At 43.8% G+C, this 23,785-nt stretch overlaps 1 protein-coding gene across 1 annotated transcript in view; it reads right to left on the bottom strand.

The window, feature by feature from the left end:
• EXOC4 (exocyst complex component 4) overlaps positions 1-23,785 on the bottom strand; it is a 635,584-nt gene that overhangs the window by 148,314 nt on the left and 463,485 nt on the right. Inside the window, exon 11 of the mRNA XM_030216046.1 lies at positions 12,215-12,434. Coding sequence (XP_030071906.1) covers positions 12,215-12,434 — 220 coding nt within the window. The remainder of the gene's footprint in view (positions 1-12,214; positions 12,435-23,785) is intronic.

The raw sequence follows: 23,785 nt of genomic DNA, 5'->3' as shown, positions 1-23,785 counted from the left end.
TATTAATTATATGATTTTATGTCAAAATGATTTTGGGCCATGACTCAGTTTTTGCTGCTGTAATTTTATTGGGTGCTTATTGTCTGGAAATAAAAATGTTAGATGTTAATCTTCAATCTGAGCTCTCAGCTGAAGACTGTCTTAACTGGAGATCTTCTCATGTAAGCCAATCACAAAGTCCTCACTCTTCCCCTCTTCTACCCCTATCCCCACCTCCACTCCATTCCTCCTGTAATAATGACACCTTATCAGCCGTGTTGTCTTCCAGTCACAATTAGCAAAAACTGTTTCCTCACTTATTTTTTTTATTTTTTGTTACATTTGTACCCCGCGCTTTCCCACTCATGGCAGGCTCAATGTGGCTTACATGTGGCAATGGAGGGTTAAGTGACTTGCCCAGAGTCACAAGGAGCTGCCTGTGCCTGAAGTGGGAATCAAACTCAGTTCCTCAGTTCCCCAGTACCAAAGTCCACCACCCTAACCACTAGGTCACTCCTCCACACCACTTAAACCATCCTCCCCACATATTGATTCTAAACCTGCATCCTTCCTATTGTAATTCCTTTAGCCCCTCCTACCATTCCTTCACTCAATGGTGGTAACTAGTTTATCCACTGGAATCTTCTTTACTCATGGGAGCAAGCTGTGGTACACCCTCACATCAAGAACCCTAAAGCAGATGCCTCCTCACTAAGTAATTATAGACCCATTTCCAATTTACCATTCATCTCTAAGGTGATGGAGACATTTGTGGCCACTCAGCTCATTGTGTTCCTCAGACAGACAAATGCTTTACATCCACATCAAATAGGAATCTTCTCCCATCACTCAACTGAACAGAGTCTCCTAGGCCTAGTGAATTATTTGAAATTGATTCCTGATGGAGGGAAAGACATTCTTTTTTCCCCTTGATTTGTCTGCCACTTTTGATCTTGTTGACCACATCATTCTCTTCCAGAGACTTTCTGATCTCAATATCAAAGGTTTAGCATGCCATTCTTTTTCTCACGCTATTTTGTTCATGGTTAACAAGCATTAAAAACGCTAACGCACCTACAACACTGCTTAGTAAACAGGGCCCTTAGTTTGTTAGACAATGATTCTGATGCCTCTAGTGCTTTTTAACTAATGACAGGCGCTCTCTTCAATGCGCAGTCATGTTCTGCTGCAGCTGGATTGGTGCTGTACCCCTGTCCAGTGACTGGGCAGAGAACAAGACAAATGCCTTCCTAACTTGCACCATATGCCTACAGCAAGAGCTACACATGGGCATGTGTGCAGGGGACTGTGACCACTGATCACCGATCAGAGGCAACTTGCAGCTGCTGCTCCTTTTCTTGCCATAATTCAACATGATGGAGACAATATGCAACTGCTGCTGGTAATTTTTCCTGGGGAAAGCTGTAAGTGATCCTTGGCAGCAAGTTCGCTCAGTATGTGAAGTCATCAGTGCAGGCAATAGCATAATTATCTCATACAAGCCATCAACACTGCTCACAGCTGTGCACTCAAGCTTCTACATGGAAAGAGGTGGAGGTGGGGGGGGGGGACCTTCCGAGCATGTTTAAGGATTCCTCACTTTCAGGAAAACTTGACCAAAGCATTGCATACAACCTGGTTTACCAGCATGCTTGCCTAGGCACCAACGTTTCTAAAGGCTTTAATCCAATTCTTCTTATTCTCTAAACTTACTAAGCTGTATGAATCTTTGGTCTGATGTCATGTTCGAGTCGCTGCACATTTTGACTTTTTGCAGTCTTACAAATACAATTTAAAATGCATTAAAGTAGGTGTTTGTTTTACCGATCTACACAATGTACTTTAGATTGTCAATGTGAACAATTATAGAAATATTCAAAAGTAATTAAGAATAAATAATCAAGGACAAAAGTGATGTCACCAGGCCAAATGGCATCTTAAGCCCTAAACCCCTGCATATTCACTGTGGATATCCTGAAAACCTGATGGGACTAGACTGGGGTTGAGAAGTGAAGCACTGAACTAGAGGACACCTGGGGCATTTTGAAGGAGTTCATAAATCATTTTTCCAAGTTGGTTAGTGAGTTTAGAGCAATGCGAGATGATAACAGGTAACATAGTAGATGACGGCAGAAAAAGACCTGCACGGTCCATCAAGTCTGCCCAACAAGATAAACTCATATGTGCTACTTTTTGTGTATACCCTACTTTGATTTGTACCTGTGCTCTTCAGGGCACAGATCGTATAAGTCTCCCCAGCACTATCCCCACCTCCCAACCACCAGCCCCGCCTCCCACCACTGGCTCTGGCACAGACCATATAAGTCTGCCCAGCACTATCCCCGCCTCCCAACCACCAGTCCCGCCTCCCACCACCAGTAAAACCAAAGACAAACACGGAGAGCTCCGGGAGCTGGAAGCATGTGTTGAGGAGGCCAAGAGTAGAATAGAGGAACAGGTGAAGTTGCTCACCTGCAAGAAAAGATAGATCAACAGGAACAGTATTATCATAATGATACAGAGCCAGATGTAACAACTTATACTTTAAGAGGGGGGGGGGGGGGTCCAGGACACTGTTCTCTCTAAGCTGAGCAGGAGTCCTCCACTGGTCCTGCCAGTGGGGGGTGCTGTTTCACTATTACATTTTCAAAAGTCAGGGATAGGCAAGCTCTGCAGGACTCCAGGGAACCTGCCTGTCCCTCGCAACTGAAACACAATATTGAAGCACCGCCCCCCCCCCCCCGGCAGCAAAGCAGTTGGAAGACTCCCGCTCAATAGCGGTCCCGGAGTCGAGAAGCCCTGAGGATGAATGAATATGAAAAATTGAGCAGCAACTGCTTTTAATCCCTGATGCAGCAGTAGGACAACTGTGAAACCCTGACAGCGTCGGAGATGAAGTGAAAGCAACTAAAAAAAAGAGGACTGCTTATGAGGCTGCTGATTAAGCTAAGTGTGTATATATAAAGATATATACATTTTTTGCAACTGATAAAAGGATTTGTTTACAATAAGGAAAATATTTATAATGAGCTGCATGAATTGAAGGTTTTTGAATAAAGGAGGAGGTTTTTTTAAGGTGATGACTGTAAGAGGGGAGCATAAAACGTTATGTTAAAAAGCTACTCAATATCTCTGAAGCTTTTTCCTCCTAATTTTTTTAACGATATATTATTACAGTGGTGTATTTTTTTGGATATACTATTGGTAGATACCACTGTTCTCAAGATTTGTGGTCAGTTTGACAAGACTTTCCATTAAAACCATTAGGTCTCCTACAGTTTTGAGATGAATGAATTCTTTGTCAATGTTTTAAATGTATGTTTTTATAACGTTATGTTTATGGGATTTTTTTTTTTATTTTCTGCACTTTTATGTTTATTGCACCTTGCCTCACACTGGAATGATAGGTAAGTTTTTCATGAAAAAATGAAATAAAAATAAATACAGGAACAAGGAATGGGAACTGGATCAGGCTCGTCAAAAAACAGACTCAGGACACCGGAATGAAATTATAGATGTTTAATAAATTTTGAAGAGCCTGATCCAGTTCACACTCCTTGTTCCTGGATTCTATCTACCTCGTGCGATCTCTGTGTTCTTTCCACCTTCCGTGGTTCTCTTGCACATAAAATAAATACATGCGGATAGTAATTGTCCCCAGTATGATCTTAAACTGAACTTTCTTCTCTCAGAATTTAGAGATAGCATTTCATCTCTTCTCTTCACAAACAGTAGTAGCCAAGTAGTAACGAAGGATGCTATATTGGAGAAACAGGCCAGATGCTTAAGACAAGATTCAATTTACATAGACATCATATGAACAATACTGGTGCCAGCAGGGTTCCCACACCTGTTGGTCAACATTTTACAGGACCAGGACACTGTACCAGTGACTTCACAGTGAGAATCCTCAAATGATTGAATATTTTAACACCCAACAGAAAGGACTTAACAAGGACCATTATAAACCATAAAGCTGTATGTCTCTGTTGATCACCCCACCCCTCACCTATCCACACCCATCCTGTTAGAATATCAATGATATGCTTTGATGTCCCCATGCATACCTCCAACCCACCCCCATCCTCCCACCCTGTCAGACTGTCATAGTAATGCTTGAATGTTTTCACTTATATACACTGTCAGCTAGCACATTTGCTTATTTCCGATCTGACGAAGAAGGGCAACCTTTGAAAGCTAATCAAGAAATGTATTAAGTTATGTCCAATAAAAAAGGTATCATCTTATTTTCTTTTCCATGTTTTATTTTGTTTGATTTCTATTGATAACCTTCACAAACAGGAATCTATGCACTCATATATTCTGGTTCCACAGTGGAAGTATCTCCCATTAACAATATTTACCTCCAGGAAGCTGCAATAGTTTTAGCTGCTTCCATTTTGTGTCTCTAGTAAAACCAGAAAGTGCAGTTTGTTGTTCTTGAGTACCCAAAAACTCAGACTTCTCAAAAGAGTGTTATTCCCCTACTAGAATAATCTCCAAACATTTCCTGGATAAACCATTCCTTACCTTCTACACAAGGGAGTCTGGAATCGTCCAGATAAACTGCAATAAAAGGACTACACTACCATAATAAACCGATGGCTGAAAAAGTCCTCTTGAACTACCCAGTTGTCCCTACCTGTTTTGCTGTTGGCCTCATGCCATCTTTGGCCATCTGCTCTGGCTTTTGCCACTTTCTTTGCCTCATCTGCCTGAATTCTATCATTGTCCTTTTGCTACAACCAAGGCCAAGCAAGATGGATGCCCGCCAAGGACATCAGGCTTGGGAAGGGGTAAAGAGAAGGCACCTAGCACTGATATGCCGGCAGCGGATATAAGCTCCCATGTGCTGAGCAGAAGCTCACTTCCATGGCCTTCTCCAATAATGATAGCTCATATTTAAGTCCAGCGCTAACAAAGTACTCAACAAAGTGTATATAAAAATAGCAACAAGCTCTCAAATGTTAAAGACCTCAGCGGCGACTTCTTTTTAAATAACTCAATTTTTGCTACATTTTTCACTTTGTTGAATCTTTCAATGTTCATAAAATATTCCAAACAGTACTTATCTTAAAGGTGGTAGTGGGACTGTTCACCGACATGCGGCATGTTTCGAAATGTGTTATGTTAGGGTCCGGTCCAACATCCCATAAAATTCTTTTCAAACATAATTTTGCTTTTACATCTTGAACGTATTGTTAGCGCTGGGCATAAATATTGGATATTGCTGTTGAGAGGCCTGTTTTTTCCTAAATTTTTGACCTATTTGCTTTTCCAATAATGAGGCACTTCCTGAGCATTTAATCAGCAGGCTGCATCACTGCAAGGCATTCAATCTTCAGTAGGCAGTTCTACACATATAGGAGACTCTTGAATATACTTGACAGGCTGAAAATAGGACCCAAAGTGGTGAAATGGATTGGAAACTGGTTGATCGACAGATGGCAGAGGGTGGTGGTTAATAGAATTCACTCAGTGGAGGGAAAGGTGAGTAGTGGAGTGCCTCAAGGATCGGTGCTGGGGCCGATTCTGTATAATATATTTGTGAGTGACATTGCCGAAGGGTTAGAAAGTAAAGTTTGCCTTTTTACAGATGATACCAAGATTTGTAACATAGTGGACACCCTGGAGGAAGTGGAAAACATGAAAAAGGACCTGCAGAAGCTAGAAGAATGGTCTAATGTTTGGCAATTGAAATTCAATGCAAAGAAGTGCAAAGTGATGAACTTAGAGTAGAAATCCACGGGAGACGTATGTGTTAGGCAGTGAGAGTCTGATATGCACAGGTAGGGAGAGGGATATCGGAGTGATAGTATCTGAGGATTTAAAGATGAGAAAACAGTGTGACAAGGCACTGGCCGTAGCCAGAAGGATGCTGGGCTCTATAGAGAGAGGTGTGACCAGCAGAAGAAAGGTAGTGTTGATGCTCCTGTATAAGTCGTTGGTGAGGCCCCACCTGGAGTGTGTTCACTTTTGGAGGCCGTATCTTGCTAAGGATGTAGAAAGACTTGAAGCGGTGCAAAGAAAAGCTACAAAAATGGTACAGGACGTGCGTTACAAGACGTATGAGGAGAGACTTACTCACCTGAACGTGTATACCCTAGAGGAAAGGGGAAACAGGGGTGATATGATACAGATGTTCAAATATTTGAAAGGTATTAATCCGCAAGCAAACCTTTCCGGAAACAGGAAGGCAGTAGAGCTAGAGGACATGAATTGAGGTTGAAGAGGAGCAGACTCAGGAAAAATGTCAGGAAGTATTTTTTCACAGAGAGGGTGGTGGAGATGAAAACGGTAATGGAATTCAAAAATGCGTGAGATAAACACAAAGGAATCCTGTTCAGAAGGAGTGGATCCACAGAATCTTAGTGGAGATTGGATGGCAACACCGGTAATTGGGAAGCAAAGCTAGTGCTGGGCAGACTTCTACAGTCTGTGCCCTGAAAATGGCAAGGACAAATCAAGGTCAGGTATACATATAAAGTAGCACATACAATGAGTTTATCTTGTTGGGCAGACTGGATGGGCCATACAGGTCTTTACCTGCCGTCATCTACTATGTTACTGTATGTTACTAAGTTACACATAAATTACTCTTGCTGTATTGAGTTTTTTCCACAGTTCATCCATGCCTTCTTCCTTCCAACATTATTTCATTACCTTTTGTTCAGAAGTTTCTATTTTTTTTTTTAATGGGAAGTGGTGTTCTTTGTTATAAAAAGATCCAAAGCGTTCCGTTTGTTAAATGCAGCGCAGCCTAACACAGCACAATATATCTGCAGCACAGAGTTTCAGTACAGTTGAGGCATTGTCCATTATATTTAAAACAGTCATTAAAAACGCTTAAGCATTACACATGATTGTTTTCCAGAGATTTGTACAACCCTTTGTGGCCTAATCAGTCCTGACATATTACACATTGTGGAATACAAAGTACAAGATCAGAGACACAACGAATCACACTGCCTGCCCGCCTTCCAGCCACCAAATGATCTCTGAATAATTGTATTGATGAAAAAGAAATGACTGGGCACAGACAGAGGACACAGTGCTAGAAACTCAAAGCAAATCTACATAGCTAAGAGCCTTAACTAAACCGTCCAGATTCCATGCATTGACGCAACCAAACAGAATTAGCAATTCCAATAAGGCTGTACATCTAGCTAGGCCATCTTGGGTTCTTATCAATATTTCTCTTGATTTTAAACAGCAATCAGCGGAAAGTAGCAGTACCACCTAGATACCTATTAAAATAACCGGTGTCTTTTCATTACAGCTTCCACTTAGCCTTACTCATAGCTACCTTTCATTTTTTGTTAAGGTGTTGCTCAGAATTAAAGGTACCAAATTTTTTTTTTTTTTTTGTTACATTTGTACCCCGCGCTTTCCCACTCATGGCAGGCTCAATGCGGCTTACATAAGGGCAATGGAGGGTTAAGTGACTTGCCCAGAGTCACAAGGAGCTGCCTTTGCTTGAAGTGGGAATCGAACTCAGTTCCTCAGGACCAAAGTCCACCACCCTAACCACTAAGCCACTCCTCCACTGTTGCTACTATTTGAGATTCTACATGGAATGTTGCTATTCCACTGGCAACATTCCATGTAGAAGTTGGCCCTTGCAGATCACCAGTGTGGCCGCGCAGGCTTCTGTGAGTCTGACGTCCTGCACATCAGACTCACAGAAACAGAAGCCTGCGCAGCCTTCTACATGGAATGTTGCTAGTGGAATAGCAACATTCCATGTAGAATCTCCAATAGTAGCAACATTCCATGTAGAATCTCCAATAGTATTTATTTTATTTTTGTTACATTTGTACCCTGCGCTTTCCCACTCATGGCAGGCTCAATGTGGCTTACATGGGGCAATGGAGGGTTAAGTGACTTGCCCAGAGTCACAAGGAGCTGCCTGTGCCTGAAGTGGGAATCCAACTCAGTTCCTCAGGAACAAAGTCCACCACCCTAACCACTAGACCACTCCTCCACTGTTGCTACTATTTGAGATTCTACATAGAATGTTGCTATTCCACTAGCAACATTCCGTGTAGAAGTCGACCCTTGCACATCACCAATGTGACCGCGCAGGCTTCTGCTTCTGTGCAGGACGTCAGACTCACAGAAACAGAAGCCTGCGCAGCCTTCTTCATGGAATGTTGCTAGTGGAATAGCAACATTCCATGTAGAATCTCCAATAGTAGCAACATTCCATGTAGAATCTCCAATAGTAGCAACATTCCATGTTGTTGTTACATTTGTACCCCGCGCTTTCCCATTCATAGCAGGTTCAATGCAACTTACACATTATGTACAAATACTTATTTTGTACCAGGAGCAATGGAGGGTTAAGTGACTTGCCCAGAGTCACAAGGAGCTGTAGTGGGAATTGAACTCAGTTCCCCAGAATCAGAGTCCGCTGCACTAACCACTAGGCTACTTCTCCACTAGCAACATTCCATGTAGAAGCCTGCCGTTGCAGATCAGCAATGTGGCCGTGCAGGCTTCTGTTTCTGTGAGTCTGACGTCCTGCACGTCAGACTCACAGAAACAGAAGCCTGCGCGGCCGCGTTGCTGATCTGCACGGGCAGGCTTCTACATGGAATGTTGCTAGTGGAATAGCAACCTTAACATTCCATCTAGAATCTCCAATAGTAGCAACATTCCATGTAGAATCTCCAATAGTAGCAACATTCCATGTAGAATCTCCAATAGTATCTATTTTATTTTGTTACATTTGTACCCCGCGCTTTCCCACTCATGGCAGGCTCAATGCGGCTTACATCGGGCAATGGAGAGTTAAATGACTTGCCCAGAGTCACAAGGAGCTGCCTGTGCCTGAAGTGGGAATTGAACTCAGTTCCTCAGTTCCCCAGGACCAAAGTCCACCACCCTAACCACTAGGCCACTCCTCCACTCCAGGACAACTTAACTTCAATGGTGCAGGGACACATTACAGCTTGCACAATATATAAACAGACCCGGGCACTACATATTTCTCCTTGGTGTATTTTTGTTAACGAATACCTAAATGACAATAGTTTGTTAGGGGGATCATCAGAATGTCCTGCAACAACCACTGCTGAAAAAAACGTTCATGAAGCAGTGAAGTGAAAATCCTCTTACAAAGATGCTGCGGACATTTTTTTCTTCGCATGAGAGAACGTTGTGCTGAACTGCAATGTAAGTTCGTTATTATAATGGGGGTTTTTGTATTGCAATTTGACTTCCAAAATGCTAATTTTTAAAGCAACGCTGTTTATTTTTAGCGAACCTCTTCCCTGCCGAAGAATTCAAAACCTGGCCACGTCGGCGGAGGTTCTCTCTTCATTGAAGGCTACTGCCCGTTAAGTAATATGAAACAATGTTGCATTTTTATATTGCAAAATTATACAAAAATTATCTACATTGATTGAGATTTAACAAAAAAAAAAATCTGTGGATCGATGAGGATTTGCACTGCTTCGTGAAAGGTTTTCAGCAGTGGTTGTTGCAGGACATTCTGATGAACCCCCTAACAAACTATAATCATTTAGGTATTCATTGACCAAAATGTAGTAGAATTAAAGGTAGGCATCTTTTCTTACAGCCCAGCTCCCTGTTTACTGGTTTACCCCCACATTCCCTCTTCAGTTTTTCGTGGTTTTTATGAGGTGGACAGGCACAGCAGCATCCCGAGCTACTTTCTTCCAGATCGATGGACATGGCTAAGCTACTGGAGCTTTCCAAACCCTTTATAAGCACTATCAGTCCTCATGACTGTAGCAAAAACCACAACACAAAGCAGTCTATTAATGACGCCATCATCTTAGTACTGACTCATGTTTGAAACATTTGCAAATACTATTGCTCTACAGGAAACCTGCTTTCCGTTTGGACTTTATCAATATTATTTGTCATTTTCAAAATCATGTACTAGATGCATTCGACCTCGACACGAAAACAGCACTTTAAATTCAGTCTAGAATCCAGAAACGGGAGCATGTTTTACTCTGCCTTGCTAGGCTGCAACTGACATCCACAACGTGGGGCCTGACAACCAGGGTGAAAGGTAAGAGTCTCCTTCAAAGAAAGAGCTGGCAGAGGATAATGGTTCAACAATGTGCTGCCCAACGCACAGCATCTAATTAAAGCACAATGATAATGACATGGAAACCAGTGACCTTGAACTGGGACCATTCTGCTTTATACCATTACTCTCTCTTTGTTGGACTGTGGAGGGAAGGGGGCAATGAGATAACCAGTCTTTCAATCTGAATTGCCATCTCGTACTATAGTAAATCCCCTTAGAGGTGATTATTCTATATGGAGAGTGGATGGCTTCCAGTTCTCTTATTCAATGCTATCTGTCTTCAGGCGATTAAATATTGGAACTGTTTTACGCTCCCCTTCCTTCTGATGGTGTCTGACTCAGCAGAACGAGCGCTAGGCTTATCTTTCCTTAGAAAACTGCAAGCACACTGTCTGGCATAATTTCAGAGATGAAGAATAAACCTGCCACTATGAAAAACTCAAGAAGATGTGAAGGCAAAGCTAGAGAGCAGGTAGAGTCTGGGGCACTGTAGGTGGAGAAAATAGGCAGAAGGAACAAGACTTGTAGACATTGAGGCATATTTTCAAAGCACTTAGCCTTCCAAAGTTTGAAAATATGCCTCAATATGTACCATAACAGTCTCTGGGAAGGAATTTTAGCTGGCGCAGTCAATGGATACAATTAAGCGTCCTTAATGTATTCTGTATATTCACCAGTGCTGAATACACACGCTGAGAGGTCCTTTCACTAAGATGCGCGAAAAAATGGCCTGCGCTGGTGTAGACGCGTGTATTGGACGCTCGCAGGTCCATTTTTCAGTGCATCCGCAAGAAAGACCTTTTTTTCTTGGCCAAAAATGGACGTGCGCCAAAATGAAAATTGGCACCCGTCCATTTTGGGCCTGAGACCTTACCGCCACCCACTTGATGTAGCGGTAAGGTCTCACGCATTAACCAGGTGGTAATCATCAGCACACGTACATGCCGATTATTGCCCAGTTAGCGCCGTGTGCCAGAAAATAAAAAAATATTTCCAAGCGCACACGTAGCGGACACGCGTAAATAATGAAATTACTGCACGGGACACGCGATAGCCAGGCAGTAGTTCAAAATTGACACACGTAGGAAGCGTGTAGGCACCTACGCAGCTTAGTAAAACGACCCCTGAGTGTTGACAGCATCAGCACTATCTGCTAAGCGGCAGGGACGCCGAGAGACTGGGCCAGGCCCGGGACAAGGCTGCCCCCGGGGGCCCCCCACCTGAGGTCGCCGGGCCCTCTCTCCACCCCCGGGCCCTCTGCACTGACCTTAAGCGTCTCACCTTCGAAAGCGCAGCAACAAGCAGCGGCAGACCACTCCTTCCTTCCGTGTCCCACCCTTGCAGAAGTTACGTCAGGCGAGGGCGGGACACGGAAAGAAGGAGTGGTCTGCTGCTGCTTGCTGCGCTTTCGAAGGTGAGGCACTTAAGTTCAATGCCAAGGAGCGATGGAGGGCGGGCGGGCCGGACTGTGGCGGCGGCGCTGGGCCTCCGGGGAATTTTGTCCCCCCTGTCCCCCCCCCTCTCGGCGGCCCTGCTAAGCGGGCCTTAATCTATCCAGATAAGTCCTTGTGCCATCTCTGCTCTTCCCTAATTCTGCCTGTTTTTAATCTGGAAAATATTAGGTTGTTCAGTGATTTAAGCAGCCAGACACTATCGTGATGATTTTTGAAAATATTCAGCTGGACCAATATTCAATTAACTTGTCTATCTTTTTCTATCTTATTGTGGATGGCTCTTCATTCTGTCAATAACGTTATACTCAAGAGTGGCTTCTTTATTACATAAGCATGCCTACAGAACGCCTCTTCTGATCCACCTAAAAGTAGAGGTGATGTGGAGGCAGGCACTTCCTTTTTAGCCAGGCAGAGGGGCCGAATTTCGACTAGGCCGATTTACCAGAGTAAAAGGCTCTGAAAATTGCCCTCTGAAAGGTCTCATCAATACATATAATTTCCTTGGTGATTCTGTCCAAATGATGTCTGCTCCCAGGAAATGGTGGTGGTGGGGGGAGGGAGGGGGGTTTAGCTTTAAGAAATGAGGAAATATGCATCAAGAAAATTAACTGATACAAAGTGAATACTGTGGCTTGAACTATGTACTTCTGAAATTCTGGACGGTGTACAGTGGGTCTCTATCGTTCTTTTCCAATGCCTTCCCATGCCAGTTTACCTGCAGTAATGGACGCTGCACTGCCAGGATCTTCATGGTGTCAGCGTTGGCCAGTATTTTCAAGGGATCAGACACTTTCGTGGCCCCTTCGATCTCCTTATTGATCTCTGTCAAGACCTGATTCAGAAAGATGTTCTTGATATAGATGGTGAGGAATTCTCTGAGTGGACATTGCTTGGCTGGGCCAAGACCCGTGGCATGCTCTATCTCTTGAATAAACCTGGGGAAAAGGAGAGATAATACAGAAGCCAGGTTAAAAGACTGGTGTGACAGTATCATAAAAAATGATAACATGCTTCAGTTCACATGTGTATCCAAGGGCACCTGTAATGTATAAATACATTTAGGGGGCAATTTTATACACTTTTCACACACAACACCCTGTGTAAAAGGCTTTTATAAAATTACTAGTAAAAAAGGCCCGTTTCTGTAGGCAAGGAAACGGGCCTTAGGCAGCCAATTTCCACCCCCCCCCCCCCCGGCCTACGGCCCCCCTCGAACCCCCCCTTCCGCGAACCTGTCGTTCCCCCCTCCCCGTGCCAGCGAAAACTGCCGCCACTGCCGCTGTGTTGTTCTTCCCTTCCCGTAGGTTCTTCAATCATCCTGTCTGGAAGTTCCTCTGCGTGCGTCTGACGTCAGACGCACGGAGTTAAACTTTCTGAGAAGATGATTGAGGAACCCACCCGAAGGTAGTGCACAACAGCGGCGGGAGGGGGGGTGCGGTTTTCGGCGTTCCGGGGGGGGGGGATCGACAGGTTCGCGGGAGGGGGTGGGTTTCGAGGGGGGCCGTAGCGCGGGGGGGGGGGGGGGTGACAGCTGATTCCGAGGCAGTAGGAGGAGTAGGGCCTCCCCTTGCCTTGGAATCAGCTGTGTTGACGTCAGTGACGTCCCTGCGTGTCTGCCTCGCAGACCACTTGCAGCCAGGGAGCCACGGTCCCAAGCATAGAATGTTGGAGGTGAGAATCATTATATAGGATCTCAAGCCTTAAATGTCTGTAGCTTTAATCTAGCCACAATTTCTGCTGATTCACCCCCTATATTTGTCTTTATAAAATACGACACCTATGTGTCATCATAAAACAGGCTGAAAACATTCCCACCTTAATGTTTCAAATATATTTTTCTAGGATAATGCAGAAAACATGCACGTGTTTACAATGTGACAAGGGGAAAAAACACATTTTTACATCATAAAAGAAAATACATCCTTCCTATATCTTAGCCATCTCTCTCCTCTTCAATCTGTTCAAAATTCTGCTGCACAACTAATATTCCGCCAGTGTCGTTATGCTCATATTAGCCCTCTCCTCAAGTCACTTCACTGGCTTCCTATCCGTTTCCGCATACAGTTCAAACTCCTCTTATTGACCTATAAGTGCATTCACTCTGCAGCTCCTCAGTACCTCTCTACTCTCATCTCTCCCTACATTCCTCCCCGGGAACTCCGTTCACTGGGTAAATCTCTCTTATCTGCACCCTTCTCCTCCACCGCTAACTCCAGACTCCATTCCTTTTATCTTGCTGCACCATATGCCTGGAATAGACTTCCTGAGCTGGTACGTCAAGCTCCATCTCTGGCCGTCTTCAAATCTAAGCTAAAAGCCCACCATTTTGATGCTGCTTTTAACTCTCAACCCTTGTTCACTTGTTCAGAACCCTTATTTTATCATCCTCGCTTTAATATTCCCTTATCCCTTATTTGTCCTGTTTGTCTGTCCTAATTAGATTGTAAGCTCTGTCGAGCAGGGACTGTCTCTTCATGTTCAAGTGTACAGCCCTGTGTACGTCTAGTAGCGCTTTAGAAATGATAAGTAGTAGTAGTAAAATGCATCCTTTTGGTTATTTAGGATGACACATACCTCTTTTCTTTCTCAGTAATATGGTGTGGTAGCCATGTTAGTCCACTTTTAAAGGAAATAAATACAAATAAATCAAAACATAGAAAAGAAAATAAGATGATACCTTTTTTTTATCAGACTAACTTAACACATTTTTTATTAGCTTTTAAAGAAGGGTTACCTTTGAAAGCTAATTAAAAATGTCTTGTTAGACCAATAAAAAAGGTATCATCTTATTTTCTTTTCTATGTTTTGATTTATTTCTATTTACTTTCTCAGTAATAAAAATCGTACATTATTTTAATGTCATTAGGACAAGGTCACATGCCACAATAGTACTTACTATATGTAGAAGGTATGTTTATTTTGTACATAACAAAAGGCGATTTATAATTTGGGAAAGTATTATTATTATACTGCATAAAATAATAACTTAGTAGATGAACTGGTCCATCCAATCTGGCCATATCAAATCACTGAATTAGGAGCCTTATTAAATGAATGATCCGTGGTCTTGGTTCTACCCAGGGGCGTATCTGCGTGGGGCCTCAGGGGCCTGGGCCCCCGCAGATTTTGCCCTGGACCCCCCTACCGCCATCAACCCTCCCCCGCTGCCGTTCTTACTTTTGCTGGCGGGGGACCCCAAACCCCCGCCAGCCGCCCCGCGGTGTTTGAAATTCATCTTCGGCCTCCGTGGCCGGGCTGCTGTGATAGGCGCTGTTGAAATCCACTTCGGAGTCTGACGTCGTTGTACGTTGTACGCGCTGCGACGTCAGACTCCGAAGTGGATTTCAACAGCGCCTATCACAGCAGCACGGCCACGGAGGCCGAAGATGAATTTTAAACACCGCGGGGCGGCTGGCGGGGGTTTGGGGTCCCCCGCCGGCTGAAGAAGAAGTTTTTACGGCAGCGGCAGGTGGAAGCAGACCTCGGCTGGCGGGGGGTTGGGGTCCCCCGCCAGCAAAAGTAAGAACGGCAGCGGGGGAGGGTTGGCTGCGGGAGGGGGGTAGAGAGAGTCATTGGTGGCGGTGGGGGCTCGGCGGTGGGGGCTCGGCGGCGGCGGGGGGGGGGGGGCTAAAATGTGCCCCCTCCCTCTGGCTCTGGCCCCCCCTACCGCCAGAGTCCAGATACGCCCCTGGTTCTACCACTTCCACAACTCAATCACAAGCCAAGTGGAGAAGAACATGAAATAAGCTCCTTAGACATTTTTTTTCACATATGTTCGCAAGAAGACATTAGGAGCTTTATATTTAATGGCCTTGATAAATATATTTGTCCCTTGGCTACTTGAAGAAGGTGAAATGAGAGGGAGCAGTATTCTTTTTAAGACATGTGAATAGATCAGGAACCAAGAGAAGTTGAGAACAACCAGATGTAGATCAGAAACAGAGGCTAGTCAAACAGTATATCACAGGGTGAACTCCAAATGGAACTGTTGGGCCAGTAAAGATGTGTCTTCCTTGTCTTCCTTATATTTGGTCCTTAATCAGGACACACATAAAGCTGGCTCAATGGGACCTTCTGGGGGACTCTACCTTTCTGATGGCCAAGGAATAACTATGTCTTGCTGTCCAGCTCCTAGTGTTCTGCTGCAGGTATCCAGCCTTGTATCTCAAGGGTCTTGTCAACCCTTACATAAGGCAATGATATCCATATAACTTTAAAAGACATTGACAAATATTCAACTGTCATCTTTATTGTTTGTCAATACAATGGTGTATGTTCATGAGGAGGAGAGCACGGGAAACCCCAGAAAAAAATAATTCATGCAAAAAAACCCCACAGAAACATTCCTGCCTAAGCTGTCCAGATTCAACCATACTCAGACACAACACAACCCATTGAATGTTACAGAGAATTCCAGAAACAATTCTATACAAAACAAAACCTTCCATGTAAGTGGCTTCATTTGAATAAAAAGGCATCTCCTTATAATTATGCTTTTTCTGCTTTAAGAGTATAATATCCTAAGTTTTACTTTTAATAGTCAAGTGGGACGTTTCTCTCCTTGGGATTCAAGCTTATAAAACGGTGACCCTAAAAGGAACATCTCTACTATTACCCCAACCACAGGTGAGAAAAATTATGCACAGGAAGAAAAAGAAATTTTCATAAGGTCGCTTAAGAGACTTAATGAGAGAAACAAAAGAAGGAAAGAAAACGCATCAAGGTCCATCAATGAAGAGTATTCAATGTTCCATAGTTACGATGAAGTAATTCTGCTATTTGTGAGAGTAAAGCTCTTACGCAGCTCTAAGAGGCTGACTCTCTCCCATTTGGGTTGTCAGCACTGCAAAAACCAATAGCTGAGGGGTATATTCAAGGCAGGTTTGCTCTGGCTAATTGCAGGGGTTAAGGCAGTTGTAATCAGTCTGCAAGCGGTGACTCCCTGGAGACGCTTGCAACATTATCTGATTGCTTTAAGTATCAAGTTGCCTTTTTGTGTGCATTCTATTGCTTCCTTGACTTAGGCTGGCTTTCCTTTTTGACCCAGTATATTGTGTTCTATATATTTTATACCTTCATTCGTTGTTTAAGCTATATTCATGAGAATTTATACAGCACCTCCGTAATCAACTTGAGGGGGGGGGGGGGTGTATTTACTAACCTGAGTTAAGGGCATATCTGCCTCTTAATATACGTTAAATGACAAAATCATGCATTATTCTACTACAGTGGAAGCTAAAAGTCAATGCAGGTTGCATAACAAGATGCAAACATAGCAGGTAATTATTATGCAAATCGCAAGCTACATTAATTTTGGAAAAGTAACATCAGCTTGTCACGTTTTCAAAGCTTGAACAAGGTTTGTGAGCCCTTGGGCCACTGCCGAGGAGCGGCAGTGGCAGGCAAAACCACCCCACACCAGCGACTAGGCAGAACAGGACTGGAACTCCGGACTGGAGTTGCAGCAGAGGCAAACAGGCAGGACTAAAGCAGAGCAGGTACCCTTAAACTTCACCTGCACTTGGCCACTTTTCACCAGAAGTTGAGCTTCTGACTGCAGGTGGCCGGCAGGACTTACTGGACAAGGCAGGACTGGAACCCACTAGGCTGAACCAGGACTGAGGGTCAGAGGGGAAAGGAATAAACAGGGGCCGCAGGGCAAGGAAGGGAAGCTAGGCAGAAAACTAGACAAGGACTCTCAGACTGACAGGGGGCAGATCTGAAAGCTGCAAGCAGCCACTGAAACAGGGGAAAAAACACAGACAACCTAGCACTAGACACAGACATACAAACAAGAGCAAGACTGGGAAACAAGCAATACAGAAAACAAGCAGAACAGGACACAAAGCTACACAAAGACTATGCTAGAATCAGGCAAGAATACAAACTATAAACTGGACTGGGCAGAAGTGCAGCCAGCACCAACATACCAGGGCCTTAGACGCAATGCAAAGGCCAAGCAGCAAGGTTTCAGCATGGCTAATAAGCCCAGCAGCACCTGGAGCTCCGCTGCAACCATCACCAGGAAACTACGGGTGCTGTGTAGGTTCAATCTAAGCAAGCAAGTCTGGCAGCCCGGAAGATCCGGACAGGACTGGGCTGAAATCTGGAACGAGTGACGGTCCACAGCAGCTACCGGTTCTGGCCACCAGAGGGCGAGGTGAGCACAGACGTAACACAGCTCAGAGCTGGAATTATTGTTTCTCCCCTGGATCATCAGCCCATTAACATGCGGCCTGATGCTCCCCCCCCACCCCCCCAGGACCTTTCTAAAAAGGGACCATTGTGACAGCTCTGTGCGCCTCCCCTCCCTTTCCTGAATCAATTTCCTCAGACTCCCCCCTACATGCCTCCCGAAGGCATCCCTCCTCATATTCCCCCACCCTCCCTGAAGAACCCCACCCCCTCTTAGAAATCCACAGTGGTCTAGGGATACAGGGAATGAGCCATAGCCAGTCGCTCCTGCCCCCTTTGGCAACAGGTTCAAAATTGTACCAGTTGGATACTAGTGCTACTCTCACTAGCCCCCCCTTAGACTTGTAACGGATAGGAGCAGCTCAATACCGTTAAGCTTTTAAACAGTTAAGTGTAGATATTATCTCAAGAGTTCAACAGTTGCAATGATAAACAGGGAACGTGACAATTTTTTTACTTTGTTTTGAAAGCCTTTTCCATAGTATTCTTGCTTTGAGGAAACATTCTGTAGCACTTCATTGAAAAATCCTAAAGCTACCCCTCAAGAGAGGCCATTTGAGTGAAATGGATTGAAAACAGTATGTAAAAAAGGACAAATGTTTTCTCTGCGTTACTATATCATGTCACATTAATGGCGAATTGCAGCCATGTGAGCATCAAAGTAAAAAAAAACAAAACAAATGCTTATGGATGGTAGCTGTGGATTACAGAATGTCGTAATGGATTTCTACAGCTTCCTGAGGCTTATGCTTTATATTCTCTACCTGCTGGGAAAATGTCTGCAAGAAAGGTAAAGATGTAGAGCTAGTTTACTGAACTCATCTGAATAAAAGAATCCGATGACTACTCAGATACTCCTGATGGGGTACTTTTATAAGGCTTTTTTTCACATGTAAAGATTAAACCTTTACTCTGGAAATTCTCTTGGAACATTCATCCTTTCACTTATTATAAGCAACAGTGATTATTGTAATTCATTGTTATTCAGGATTCGACAGTCAGATATTTGTCATCTGTAAATTATTCAAAATATTGCAGTTAAGCTTCTTAAAAGGAGCGAAGAAATGGGATGACGTAATACCATTGCTGAAAGCTGAACACTGGCCTCCTATTAAGCACAGGATTACTTTCAAGATCTTAATTCTGGTTTTTAAAATTCGAGTTACAAGTTTACCACTTTTTTTTTTAAATTACGATTATTGGTGCCTTATTCATCATCTAGGACCCTTTGTTCTGCACACCAAAATCTTCTGGCAAATTCCATCTTCTCGACATGTTTTCCAAGATAAAAACAGAAGCTGTCCGTTTCACGTTTCTGGTTCAACAGCCACCAGACTGCCCACAAAATAGACAGGTTTCACTTTAGCGCTTAGTACTAACTGGTTAATATCAGTGGACAGTCTGCACAAGTGATTTAACTGGCCAAGAGCCTCTCCTGGCTGGTTAAATCTCTTTGAATATTGGCCCATTATTTATTTATTTATAAAACTTATACCCCGCTTAAACTTAAGTGGCTAACAACATAACATGTATAATAAAAAGAAAACAGACAAATGACAATTACTTCATTGCTCCACACTACCCCCCCTCCCCCCCAATCTCTCTCTATAAAAGGCAACCCCAACGTTCTGAAGCCTCCACGGAAGTTGAGGCGCCCGAGATATCCGATGTGCCCTGGAGTGTCTGCACCGCCCTCGCGTCAAAACGTCATGACGTCGAGGGCGGAGCTATGACACTCGAGGGCCGAAACGGAAACGCACAGCGAACAAGGCAAGTAGCTTGGAGGGACGGAGGGAGGGGGCCCCTTGCTAGCGCCCGTTTCATTCCGCTCAGAAACGGGCATTTTTTCCTAGTTTCATATTAAAAAGCCATTGGCAAATTAACAAATATCTTGTATGCTCAGCAGCTGTTTAAGTTTTTTTGACCTTTAGCTCACACCATATAACTCTCCTCTCCTGAACTTTTGGAGTGGAGTAGCCTAGTGGTTAGAGCACTGGTCTTGACATCCAGAGGTGGCCAATTCACATCCCACTGCTGCTCCTTGTGATCTTAACCCTCCACTGCCTCAGGTGCAAAATTAGATTGTGAGCCCTCCAGGGACAGGGTAGCACCTAGTCTACCTCAATGTAACTCACCTTCAGCTACTACTGAAAAAGTTGTGAGCAAAATCTAAATAAATAAAATAAAATAAAATGTTATGTAAGTCTAATGCTTCAAAAAGGCAAAAATGCAGTTGGCACCATCATAGCTGCAAAAGAGCAAAATTGCAGCCATATACTACGCAGCGCTGTACAGTTTAACAAAAAGAACAGTCCCTGCTCAAAAGAGCTTACAATCTAATGGGCGAAATGTCAAGTTGGAGCAGTCTAGATTTCCTGAATAGAGGTATTGTGGTTAGGTGCCGAAGGCGACATTGAAGAGATGGGCTTTGAGCAAGGCTTTGAAGATGGGTAGGGAGGGGGCCTGGCGTATGGGCTCAGGGAGTTTATTCCAGACATGGGGTGAGGCGAGGCAGAACGGGCAGAGCCTGGAGTTGACGGTGGTGGAGAAGGGTACTGAAAGGAGGGATTTGTCTTGAGAGTGGAGGTTACGGGTAGGAACATAGGGGAGATGAGGGTAGAGCGGTAAGGAGGGGCTGCAGATCGAGTGCATTTGTAGGTTAATAGGAGAAGCTTGAACTGTATGCGGTACCTGATTGGAAGCCAGTGAAGTGACTTGAGGAGAGGGGTGATATGAGTATATCGGTCCAGGTGGAAGATAAGACGTGCAGCAGAGTTCTGAACGGACTGAAGGGGGGATAGATGGCACAGTGGGAGGCCAGTGAGGAGTAGGTTGCAGTAGTCAAGGCGAGAGGTAATGAGAGAGTGGATGAGAGTTCGGGTGGTGTGCTCAGAGAGGAAAGGGCGAATTTTGCTAACGTTATAGAGGAAGAAGCGACAGGTCTTGGCTATCTGCTGGATATGCGCAGAGAAGGAGAGGGAGGAGTCGAAGATGACTCCGAGGTTGCGGGCAGATAAGACGGGGACGATGAGGGTGTTATCAACTGAGATAGAGAGTGGAGGGAGAGGAGAAGTGGGTTTGGGAGGAAAGACAATAAGCTCGGTCTTGGCCATGTTCAGTTTCAAGTGGCGGTTGGACATCCAGGCAGCAATGTCGGATATGCAGGCCGACACTTCGGCCTGTGTTCCCGCAGAGAAGCAGTGAGACTGCGGTAGGAGGAGAGGCATGAGCATCAAAGCTAAAAATAAATAAATAAATTTTGAACCTCACATAGATGTCATTTGCAATAATTCAGGTATGATCACTCTGTCATGTAAAAAAAAAATGAAACCCCATGATCTGATATCCGCCAGCGAGCCTTCTCAGTAGCCCCCACATTCCAGAAATCACTCTCAGAAGGGCTATGTCGCACTCAAGACTACCTCTATTCCAGGAAGCAGCCGGTTCTTCTCCTTTAAAACACATGGTGACTGATCATTCACTCGCTCCGCATATGAATTAGCTTGCTGCACACCCTGTAACTTAAGACTAGTTCCTCATATTTATTCAAATGACCATATAGAGACAGGACAAGATGGGTAGTTCAAAGTCATTGGGATAAATAGATGGGTTGCTAAACTGAAGGCAAATTATCTCAACTGTATTTGCCCCCTCGGATATCTATTAAGAGGTTTAATTGTATTGTACTAGTGCAGGAGTAAACTAGTGGCTAGAGCACCAGGCTTGACCATCGTGAGTGCCCAGTTCAAATCCCACTGCTGTTCCATGTGACCTTGGACAAGACACAAACCCTCCATTGGCTCAGATACAAAACCTAGATTGTGAAACTTCCAGGGACAGGAATGTACCTGAATGTAACTCACCTTGAGTTACTACTGAAAAAGGTGTGCGCAAAATGCAAATATCTATTATTTGAATATTCTAATGTGTACATATTAAGGTGTCCTATTTGTACCGTGCTGACATTGTGAGTATCATATTTAGGTTATATGAATGTTCTTCCTTGCTGCCTAATACAGAATCATTTATCATATTTCTGTTATATAGCGGAATTCGAAAAGGTTCAAAGAAGAGCAACCAAAATGATAAAGGGGCTGGAACTCCTCTCGTATGAGGAAAGGCTAAAGAGGTTAGGGCTCTTCAGCTTGGAAAAGAGATGGATGAGGGGAGGTATGATTGAGGTCTACAAAATCCTGAGTGGTGTAGGACGAGTAGAAGTAAATCAATTTTTTACTCATTCACTCGAGAAAGTTACATAGAAATACTTTTAAAACAAATAGGAGGAAATATTTTTTAACTCAATGAATATTTAAGCTCTGGAACTCTTTGCCGGAGGATGTGGCAACAGCGCTTAGTGTATCTGGGTTTAAAAAAAGGTTTGGACAAATTCCTGGAGGAAAAGTCCATAGTCTGCTATTGAGACAGACATGTGTTGCCAGGATTTGGGTTTCTGCCAGGTACTTGAGACCTGGCTTGGCCACTGTTTGGAAACCAGGATACTGGGCTAGATGGACCATTGGTCTGACCCAGTATGGCCACTCTTATGTTCTAATTGTTGTTATGACTAATTGTTTTACACTGTTGTCACATGTTTCTATTTCTGATACTGTATCACGTTAATCCTATTGCTAGGATTCAATTTGCTATCTCCAAGTTTACCTCATTGATTATTTGGTCATTTTACTATTTCTCACTCGCGAATGTATGGATTTCTAGTCCTGAACAATGGATTCTCCTCTATAGTTTAGAAGGCTGGATCTCATTAGATCCAGTTATATTCTATTTTAATTACCTTTAAATTTTCTAGTTAAAATTCTGCATATGTCCTCCTGGATGTGGGCGACATAGCTATTTTTTTTATTGTTAATTGTTTTGCTTTGTTTTTCTTCTTTGTTGATTGGTCAAGTTAATTTTTGTATTATGATTGTAAAAAATCTAGAAATTCCCAATAAAAAAAATTGCCCCACTGGAATATGAATTAATGAGAAATTACAGAAAAATAACTTTCAACATTTAGTGCATTTGCCACAAGTCTGGGCGTGGTCATATGGGGAAAACACATAAGTACACACAATGCAGGGGGAAGGAAGAGTCCAGATGATCATGCATACTTGACAATACAAAATACATGCAATATAAGGCGTATAACTTAATGAGTAAGGGGCCCTTTTACTATGCCGCGTAGGCGCCTACATGCGCCCAACGTGTGCCAATTTGCAACTACTGCGTGGCCTGGTTAGTCATTTTGTATGCGTGTCCAGTAGGCATGTCGAACGTTTTCTGGTGCGCAGCGCTAAAAAGGCGGTAACTGGCATTGTACGTTCGCTGACGATTAAGTCAATGGGTGGCGGTAAGGTCTCAGGCCTAAAATGGACGTGCGCCAATATTCATTTTGCTGCACGTCCATTTTCGGCTCCCCCAAAAAAGGCCTTTTTTGCAGGTGAGCTGAAAAATGAACCTCAGCGTCCAACACACCTATCTATACCCGCTCAGGCCACTTTTCGGCGCACCTTAGTAAAAGGACCCCTCACTGTTCTGGTGCTCAAAGTCACAAGGAACATTAACAACATATTTAGACTGAGGCACATGAGACTTATTGGTGTAGTATTAGGTGAAGAAACAAAGGAAATATTGTGAACAGCTCACTGGGTGTCCCAGGAAAAGTGAAGTTGGGGCAGGTAAATGGGGAAGGCTGGCAAAGTCACATCAACCTAGCAGATGTCATTTGTTCCCAGCACTAGACTGTGTATAAATCTTTAATCTCTCAGCTAAAAGAGCAGCTTCCGAAATAGGCTTCCTCTTGTCAGCTGTGTTTGGTTGGACTGTATTCCAACGAGAGGAAACAGGGTAATGAAACACAGCTTCCTCAAATTTAAGGTTTAATAATCCATGAGGGATCAGGATGCTAATCTCAAGAAATATCAAAGGCCTCTGAGGTTCAGTTCAGTACTACTGTCACCACAGCTACCAAAGCTTCCAAATCATGCACTCCTGGGCTGACACATTTCAGCTAAAACTCCACGCAGGAAAAACACAATGTCTTATACTTACCTCACAACATAGCACAAGTAAATTCTCCACCATAACCACT

Source organism: Microcaecilia unicolor, chromosome 10 (assembly GCF_901765095.1).
Source record: "Microcaecilia unicolor chromosome 10, aMicUni1.1, whole genome shotgun sequence".
Taxonomy (NCBI): domain Eukaryota; kingdom Metazoa; phylum Chordata; class Amphibia; order Gymnophiona; family Siphonopidae; genus Microcaecilia; species Microcaecilia unicolor.
Note: the sequence above shows the minus strand (reverse complement) of the source record. Positions and strands in the feature narration are given on the sequence as shown.